Source organism: Medicago truncatula, chromosome 2 (assembly GCF_003473485.1).
Source record: "Medicago truncatula cultivar Jemalong A17 chromosome 2, MtrunA17r5.0-ANR, whole genome shotgun sequence".
Classification (NCBI taxonomy): Eukaryota; Viridiplantae; Streptophyta; class Magnoliopsida; order Fabales; family Fabaceae; genus Medicago; species Medicago truncatula.
Window position 1 is genome coordinate 34,125,834 of NC_053043.1, and position 10,089 is coordinate 34,135,922.

Here is a 10,089-nt window from a genome sequence, read left to right on the forward strand (position 1 = left end):
TTTGACTAACCATTATTACTTTATACTAATATTTTAGATATTATTACTTTAATTAACATGAAAAACGCAACAACAAAAAATAAAAATGCAACAACAAAGAAAAATGTTAGTCATCGGTAATTAATGGACTTAAAATGGTGATTCAATAAAAAAAAATGCAACAACAAAAAACATTATATATAATAGAATAATTATATTTGTAATTAATTTCATTGATGTCTGTCATTATTCATAGGTTTGACTAACCTATTATTACTTTATAATATTTTAGATATTATTCATCTCTCTTTCAAATAATTATATTTGTAATTTTTTTTTTGAAAGAATTATATTTGTAATTATTCTATTAATAAAACCTCTTTTTTTTTTTTTTTAGAAATAAAACCTCTTTTCTATTACTAATAAGAAACATGATCGAATATGTAATTCTAGGATCTCATATTTCTTCATTTATGGCAACAAAATTATATGAATAAAATCAACAACATTATAAAAAGAATCATGTATTAAAGAATTAAATTTAATTAAGGGAAAATTTAGGTGTATTTCCTTATTTAATTTCAGGTTTGAAATTCCTCAGCAGTTAACTGCCGAAGTTTTCCTCGGCAGTTAAATGCAGCCGATTTTTTTAAAATTTCGGTAGTTAACTGTCGAAGGGTATTTGAATAAATTACTCGTGTTTCTCAGCCAAATCAAATGTGTGAACAACAATACTCTAATTAAGGATGGTAAAAAATGTGTGTGCATGATATTCATAAATAAAATTTGTCATGGACCGGTTGTTAGCCTGCAATTTCGACAGACTCGTTTAATATGGTCAATATTTAGTTGACTTTTATTTTTGCAGGAATCGAAAGTTGCATCATTCTAAATTGAGAGTTTCGACGAGACACAAGCCTAACATGAAGAATTCAGAGTTCGACAAGACAAGGCCAAATGCGCAATGTCGTCGAAGTCAAGCAAAGGCAATCGAAGCGGGAAGATTCAAATCCAAATCAAAGACGGTTTCCTGAAGTGGAAACGTGGAGACAGACGGTTGTCCAAGATGGAGAAAGTGTTGATCATTGGATCAGGCTTTTACTAATTATTTTCTTTATGTATACATAAATCAGAGTTTCCCAGTCGGAAAACGGGTCACAAATCATTTATAGAAATTCTACAATACTCAAACTACTGACACATAGGGAAACGAGTTATACATAATGTATGTAAATTGATTTATCGGACCACTTTACTTTTATGCAATGCATTTTACCTTGTTGGAACAAAATATGTTTAACATTACCCTTTGAGAGTTTTGATGATAACAAGGTATTAAAAATTGTCAATTGGACATGCTAATATTTGTTCAGGTGTACAAGACCATAGACAAAATTTTGATATCATTATTAGGTTCTGAAAGAGAAAATTAAGAGCTAAGGAATCAACAAAAAGGAAGCTTAGAACGTCTGAAGAGAAGTGCTCCTGAAGTCAAAAGTGCTCCTGAAGTGATGACGTCATCAAAAGCAAGTTCATCAGAAGCATCTCATCAGAAGCTGAAGTTCATCGGGAGATGCAAGACTTAAAACTTCAAAGGTTGTTCAATGGATTCAATCTCGTCCAAGCATTGCAAAAGATCATTGGAGTGAAGCAACAACTATTTTGAAAGGATTTGAAAACATTGGATGCTTGTTCTTTGAAGAGCGTTGACATAGTACAATTGTACAAAGTGTACCATCACTATCTCCACTACTCAGTTTGTGTCTCTGCTACAAGGCAAGGATAATAGCTCTGCCTGCAACAATGTTCCTACATACTGGGAATGGATTTGAAATTGATCCTTCATAGAACAATAACCATATCAGGCAAAAGATCATTGTTGATTGATCAAAGTTGATATGCTGACAATTCACAACGTCTCTTTCACACCTTTATATAAAGGAGTGAAGACTTAGAGAATGACAAGACTCTACAACAATTTGAAAGCGCCAAAACTCTGTTGAAATTGTTCTGCATCAAAAGTTCACTTAGAATTTCTTATCAAAGTTCATACATTAGAAATTCTAGAGTATTAAGAGTTTGTATCTGATTTGTATTGTGAACACCACTGATTGTATATCAAATGTTCAACCTCAAACAATTTTCTGTGTAATTCTGTTTGAATTAGAAGTCTCTTGCAGTTGTGCTTGAGCATTAAAAGTCTCTTGGTTGTGTTCAAGAGCATAGGAAGTCTCTTGCAGTTGTGCTTGAGTATTTGAAGTCTCTTGCTAGTTTTAGCAGTGAGTAGTTGTGATCAGATATTACATTTTTAGTGAACTCTCCTTGGAAGTGCAAGGGGGACATGACTACTTCCGGTTTGTGGAAGGAACATGTATAATTACTTTGTGTATTTCTTCTTTCTCTCTCTGTTTTATCCGTTGCTATTTAGTTCTAAACATCAATTCACAAGCAGAACTCTATTATGCGTTTAAACTTTTACTTTTATGCATGTCTTTTCAAACCTGTCGAGAGATAGTGCCCTTTTTTAAACTCTAAAACCCGTCTTGCTCTCTAAGTAACCTGAGTGCATTTTGTGGCCTTTTTCAAACTGTTTTCGTCAAAACCTTTGCACAACATGTCCTGAAATTTTTGGTTCGATCCCACTTGTAATAATCAGAACTAACTCGTAGTTTGCCGAAAACACCTGTATATGACGGATATCTTAATTAGTACACACAAATAAAAAAAAAGGATTAATAGATCTTTACCCCCTGTAATATAGGTCACTTTTGGTTTTACACCCTGTAATTTTATTTTTTTTGGATTCGGTCCTTGTAATTTTTTTTTTGTTTTGGAAAACCCCCATAGGCCAGCTGACTGTGCATTTTTGCTGATTTGGCATGCTGCGTCACTTTTTCGGATGACGTGGCGCGCTGATTGTATAATTATTTTTATTTTTTAATGGGGTACACATGGCATTTATGATTTTATTTTTTTAAAAATGAAATAAATTTTTGGAAAAATGATTAAAAAAATTTTAAAAACGAAAATTATTAGGGAAAAATTAATAAAAAAAGAAATTTGGAAAAAATTAATATATATCAAAATTTTCAAAAAAAATTAAAAAAATCTGAATTAAATTAAAATTATAAAAAAAATTGAAAATATATTATTATATAATTATTTTGATTTTAAAAATTAATTTCTAGAATTTTATTTTATTCGAAAATATAATCTAGATGAATAACATGATACATTGGATATTGATTGACACCGGTATATAAGTCAATTTATTGAATAACAAGTCCTTAATTCTATTCTTCATAATCTAATGTTATGTTTTTTTAATTATGAAAATACTTTTCAATATTTTGATTTTCTATATTAAAAATAAAAAAAACAAACTTTTTAATTTTGAAAGAAAAATCTGAATTTTTATTTTTAATTCTATTCTTATTATATTTATAAATTTTGAAATATTTTAAGTTCCTGAATTTTTCATTTTTTTTATAAAATAAAACTTCTTACTTTTGAAAAAAAAAATGAATTTTCTTCATTTTTCCAGATTTTATTTTATTAAATTTTCTAGATTTTACCAGATTTTATATTTTTCCAGATTTTTAAAATTTTCTAGATTTTATCATTTTAGCAGATTTTTATTAATTTTTCCATTACTATTTCCCTTTTTTAATCATTTTTATTTTTCCAGAATTTATTTCATTTTTTTATAATATTTTTTTCGTTTTTAAAAATATTATAAGAATTTTAAAAAAAATAATAAATTCCATGTGTACCCCATTAAAAAATAAAAATAATTATACAGTCTGGGCGCCATGTCAGCCGAAAAAAGTGACGCAGCATGCCACATCAGCAAAAATGCACTGTCAGTTGGCCTAGAGGGGTTTTCCAAAACAATTTTTTTTACAAGGATCGAATCCAATATTTTTTTTTTTTTTTTTTACAGAGGGCAAAACCAAAAGTGACATATATTAAGGGGGTAAATGCCTATTAATCCTAAAAAATAATACTTTTAAATTCCCTTAAATTAATAGATGCACATAGGGTTGTTGTTATTAAATTAGTAAAATTATACAATAGTCGTATTAATTAAATAAAAATCTTTTCATCATAAAATAAAATATAATTGAATTTCCTAATTAATCATTTTTGTTTGATTAGTAATTTGTTGTCAAAGTGAAAGTGTGTTATATAATATTTTTGTCATATCCAAAAAGAATGAAAAAGTCAAATAGGTGTCAGTTCAGAGGTAATAACTTGACTTTGTAGCTTTGAGAGGCATTGTCTGGCATGGAACAATTGAAAAAAGAACATTAGTGGCACACTAACCAAAAAATTCTAATTTGAAACATATCGTAGAAATTAGGGTTCTTTAGTTAGTGTGCTGAATAAAGTGGATTCCTTGTACCCACATGCTTTATTCATTGTTTATTTCATGGTTGAGCATAGGGGGTAGGTCTAAAACTGTCATTTCTCTGCGTTTCTGGAGTTGAAAATAGGACGTAGGACTAAAACTGCAAAAACATGATAGTTTAGGGACGATTTTGTTCGATTTGAAAGAGGCAGGACCATTTTCGTGAGCTGGTCAAAATGCGAGGACCAAAAGTGAAATTAAGCCTAATAAAATTTAAGGAATATGTTCTACATAATTTCAAAAATTGTATCATATTGATTTTCTCATATTAATGAATAAAAGTTTGTTTATGCTCATATATATACACATAAAATCTGCAATAAATGCGGTGTAAATGTTTAACGGTGTTTTGCATATAAAATAAAAAAAATACTCCCACTGGTCCTTATTATATTAGAAACAATTGATTTTTTTGGTTCATTGTGTAAGTGATGTATCTAGTCTATATTTATAATAAGATACATTAATTATTCTATGAACCTAAAAAGTCAACTTTTTCTTATAATAAGGACCGGAGGGAGTATTTAATAGAAATGCTACAACATTAGTGTTGATATTTTGGAAACTCATCACTATTTTCAAAAAATCAACATTAATGTAGTTTTTCTATTAAATATCTTTTTTATTTTATATGTAAAACACCGTTAATGATTTGCGCTGCACTCGTAGAAGATCTGGACATTTATGCATTATTATAAAATAACTTAAATTATGTAGAACACATTCCTTAAATTTTATTATTAATACGACAATTGTATAATTTAACTAATTTAATAACGATAATCTTATGTGCATCTATTAATTTAAGGGTACTTAAAAGTATGTTTTTTTTATTCTTGTGTACCAATTAAGATATTCGTCATATACCGGTGTTTTCGGCAAACTACGAGTTAGTTCTGATTATTACAAGCGAGACCGAACCAAAAAATTCAAGACATGTTGTGCAAAGGTTTTGACGAAAACAATTTGAAAAAGGCCACGAAATGCACTCAGGTTACTTAGAGAGCAAGACAGGTTTTAGAGTTTAAAAAAGGGCACTATCTCTCCACGAAATTACCTTCACCAAAACGATCTCTTTGCCTCGCAAACGCTTCACTTCACGATCCTCAATCCTAACTGGCCAAGTCTCAACGGTCAAATTATCCCTTACTTCCAAATCATCCACTTGAATCACATGTGACGCATCATACACATACTTCCGTAACTGAGAAACATGAAACACATCATGAAGATTCGACAAAGACGGTGGTAACGCAATCCGATACGCTACAACCCCAACCTTCTCAATAATCTCAAACGGTCCAACAAAACGATGAGTTAACTTCCTACACTTCAAAGCACGTCCAACACCGGTTACAAGATTCACTCTCAAAAACACATGATCACCAACCTGAATCTCAAATGCTTTTGAATCTAAGTTTAGAATATTCATCTATCAAAACAATGATTCTAGACATAAGATTGGTGTTTTGGTAATCACACAAAGTATCGGAACTTAAAGCTTTCAGATCGTTTAATAGATTGAGAAATCGTCAATTAAACGATACGATCGATCTCATAATCTCATTTAGACATGAATGATATTGCTGAGTGATACGTGATAATATCGGAAAAAAGCTAGAATCCATATACGTGATCGTTAGGTTATATTTGACGCTTAATCAACAAACTCTAATCCCAACGCTTTTACGTCTTATTACTCTTCGTTTTTATCTCCGCAATTTAGTTCTAATAGTTTTAAACAAACAACCAATTTAACCCTAACTTAAAATGATAGTTTATGTTGAACAATTTATAATATTGCACTAGTCTCTGAGGAGACACTTGCACTTGACCCTTAAAAATAAAGTGAACAAATATCTATAAACCAAAAAACAAAAGAAAAAAAATGATGAAAGAGATAGAAGAAGACTCTCATCCCAAATGTTAATTTTGATAGGTCTAATAAATAATTTTATTTTGCATAGCAACAATATTGATTTTATCAAATCCGCTTCGTTTGATGGTCACAAGCACAATGATCCATGTCTTCCAAACAAAGCTTTGATTTGAAAAAATCATCAATGTTGGGAAGGAAATTTGTAATTTGACATGATTGAGAACACTTAGGTATTTAAGTTTCAGTGAAGTATCCTCAATTCACTATGGCTTGGCCTTTCCATCACGCCTTAGTTTTATCTATACTTTTATACTACGTTCCTTTTTAATTGTCACATTTTGATATTTTTTATATAAATCAAGACAATCAACAATTGATACTACTTTTGATGCAATAAGCTATACTTTACTATAATGACATTATTCATTTAATATCTCATTTCATATAATTCTCTCTCCGCAATAAATAACTAAGGACAATATTGGTAAAACAACATTTAATGTTGCATTGAACTTTGAAAGTGACAGTTAAATAGGAAGAAAAATTTTCTCCAAAAGTGACACTTAAAAAGGAACGGAGGAAGTATAAAGAAAACAACCCCTTTCAGTCATTTTAGGTTGAATTTTTCTTTTCAAGAATGCTCTCTGTATTGAATACAAATAACACATGTAACAAATAGATAAGAATAAATTTAAATACTAAAAAAATGTAACAAACACGATATGAATATATATGTCGAATTTTATTGTTCTTTATCATTTAAAAAGTGTAACAAATTAGATGAGTATATTTATACTTACTTTTTCATTATCCCAAATATATCATTAAACTACTTTTTCTATAATAAATATCGTTGTTGGTGTCATTAAAAACAAGAATTTAGATTATATATTTTTGTTATATTATTGGTATCATTGAAATAAATAATCATGATTAATTTGATTTGTTATAATTTGAAAGCAACAAATATATATATATTTTTAGTTTTAATTAAAATTAAAATTTCATAAAAAAACACCGTTAATAATTTTTAAACGTTAGTATAATAAAAAAAGTGGAAAGATGAGCCTAGTTTTGGGCTGTAATATAACAAATTGTTAAAAAGCAGACGCGACGCGCCGCAACCTTGATATCACGTGCCTAGTTTTGGGCTGCCTTTTTCATTTTCCATTATGCTTTCAAACAAACATGCCTATAAGAATGCTACATTGTCAGTGTCATTAAAAAAAATAAGAATTTATATTATAGTTTGTTACAAAAAAGATAATTTTGATCTAAATCAAAATAAGTTTAATTAAAATTTGATAAAAACTAATGTTTATAATTTATACATGAAAGTGTAAAAGATAATTTTGATCTAAATCAAAATAAGTTTAATTAAAATTTGATAAAAACTAATATTTATAATTTATTCACATTATCAAAATAAAAAGATCAAACAATATCAAAGAATCAAACCAAATTTTATCTTTTGTATGTTTTGGTAATCCAAAGTTAAATTCTCTCGGTTCAAATGTTATTTAGCTGGTGCTGATAAATTTGACTTGCATAACAGCAGTGCTAATTTCATATCATGCCTTTAACGAAAGTACACAATTTAATCACAATTGTTGAATAACATTTATTGATTTGGATGTACTGTCGAAAAAGCCTCGAATACCAAATATTACTGCTAAGAAATTCATACTTATACCATTCCATCACACCTTGCTTTTATACATAACTTTATTTTTTGTGTTTCAGAAAACATCCGATGTGGGACTATTCTATTAGTATTTTTAGTTGTCTATTTCCCATATTCTTCCTTTTCCCAACAGGTGTTTCATTCAATCTCCCCAATAGTGAAATCCTCTGCGGTGAAGACTAAGATGTTTTCGACTGTGTTTACTCTTTCATTCGCCGTTAGCTTCTTTACCCCACTCTTGTTGAAAGTCTCCCTCTCTTCAGTCTTTAATCTTCTTGTTCTTCTTCCTAATGATTCTCTATCAAAGTTTGAACGACGATGGGACCACATTTGCGTTATTGACTGCGTTGCTTCTCAATACAATGCTTTTAAAATTTAAATTTTCTTCCTTCTCAACATTGTTATCGCTGAAGATTCCAACAATCCACTCAAGGCAAGTAGTGGTATGATAGTGTATTTTTGAATTCGCCATGGATGGCGAGTGAAGATTTATCTCCTCGTAACATGATTAATGGCATTAAAATCAAATAACAAAAACAATCCTATGTTTGTATGCATAGTGTGAAGGAGAACCAAGCTGTAGCCATAAGACAAAAAAGATCAATGCAAGAGAAAACGTTAAATCTAAGAGAATCCTAATAACACTGTCACGCTTTATTTGGTCTTTTGGTCTCCACCTCTTCAATCCAAGAGTATTCAATGCAAGAGAAACAGTTAGTCTTCTTGGTTAGCCATGAAAATAATATGACAACAAAATGTTAAAATGCGGACGCACCACAACCTTGATATCACGCAGCATTGTGCCTGATGTGGCCTCAATTGCAGATCAACAGCATTTGACACTCTCTACTTATAGATTGGTTTCTACTAATGCTTCGCATCTTGATGTATTGAAATTGTCTAATTTTGATGTATTGACTTGAAGTCAAGGTCAGATTGGTCTGAATAATTATAAGTTCCTAACTGCGTTGGTTGATATATTTCATTCTTTAAGCATTCTTTATTGTACAATTTGGTATATAGAAAATTTATTCACTCTTCTATGAAAATATCTCCAACACATTTTAGGATAGTTTTGGTTATGTAATGTAAATTGTGGTACTGACTGCAACACTGCATAAATATCATGATGTAAGATTAGTTTTATATGAATAAAGTCATTTGCATAAAATCAACAAATCAAAGTATTATGTTCTGTTATATTAAAACTTGGATTTCAACTCTTACAATTGCAGTATTCTTTCTTATAAGCTCCCTATTCAACTCTTACAATTACAGATCAGTAAATGATTCTTATATATCATAATTCACAACTGTGGCTGCAAAGCTTACGTCGTCGTCTTTTTCTGAATTTCTAGAATCAAGATTTTTAACTCTGAATCTCTGATGCGGGTACAAATAATAATTTGATAAAATAGAAGTGATTGTATATAATCACAAGTGTCCGTGCCATTCAGGGGCGAAGCTATGCCTTCACCATGAGGTAGCTTCGGCTACCCCAAAACATATTTTTTTATTTGAAATTTTTAGTACATTGTGTAATTAGCTACCCCAATAATAAATATTTAGCTACCGCAAATAAGTTTATTTATCAAAAACTAGTATAAAAGAAAACCAAAAATATACTTTATTTAGTTTTTTTAAATTTGGACCCCTCATAAAAAAATGGCTAGCTTCGCCGCCGAGTCCATGATTATTCTTCAGCCCAATAGACAGAGTGAAGTCATTACAAATGAAAATCTGAGAATGAACCTATTACAAAGATGGAATTGTTAGAAAATATATTCACTACAACTATTCACATAATTGCAAATAAAACTCAATCAAATGTACAAATAAGAGAGTAGCAGAGGAACAAAACTAATGAAAGTGATTCGGCCTCATCCCAAATTGTTTTTTTGACTCAATGACTGTACATTTGGGATATAGGTATAATCGAAAGAAAAAGTTAGACCAAAATTATTACTTTTATATAGTAATTAGTACTATAGAGATATATATTTTTTAATTCGTTTTGATTAATTATATTGAAAATAAATTTTTAAAGAACTTTGATTATAAATTAATCTTAAAAATATAATTTTAAAGAATTTAATTATAAATAATTTTTTCCAACAAAAAATACAAGAAAAAAAT

At 29.4% G+C, this 10,089-nt stretch overlaps 1 protein-coding gene across 1 annotated transcript; it reads right to left on the minus strand.

Annotated features, from left to right (window-relative positions):
- Positions 1–4,219: 4,219 nt before the first annotated feature.
- On the minus strand, positions 4,220–5,822 carry LOC112419415 (uncharacterized). The gene is made up of 3 exons (XM_024777070.1): positions 5,670–5,822; positions 5,448–5,594; positions 4,220–4,261 (listed from the first exon to the last, which is right to left on the minus strand). Exons 1-3 carry the CDS (start codon positions 5,820–5,822, stop codon positions 4,220–4,222), a joined length of 342 nt encoding a protein of 113 aa, XP_024632838.1.
- Between the last annotated feature and the right edge of the window lie 4,267 nt (positions 5,823–10,089).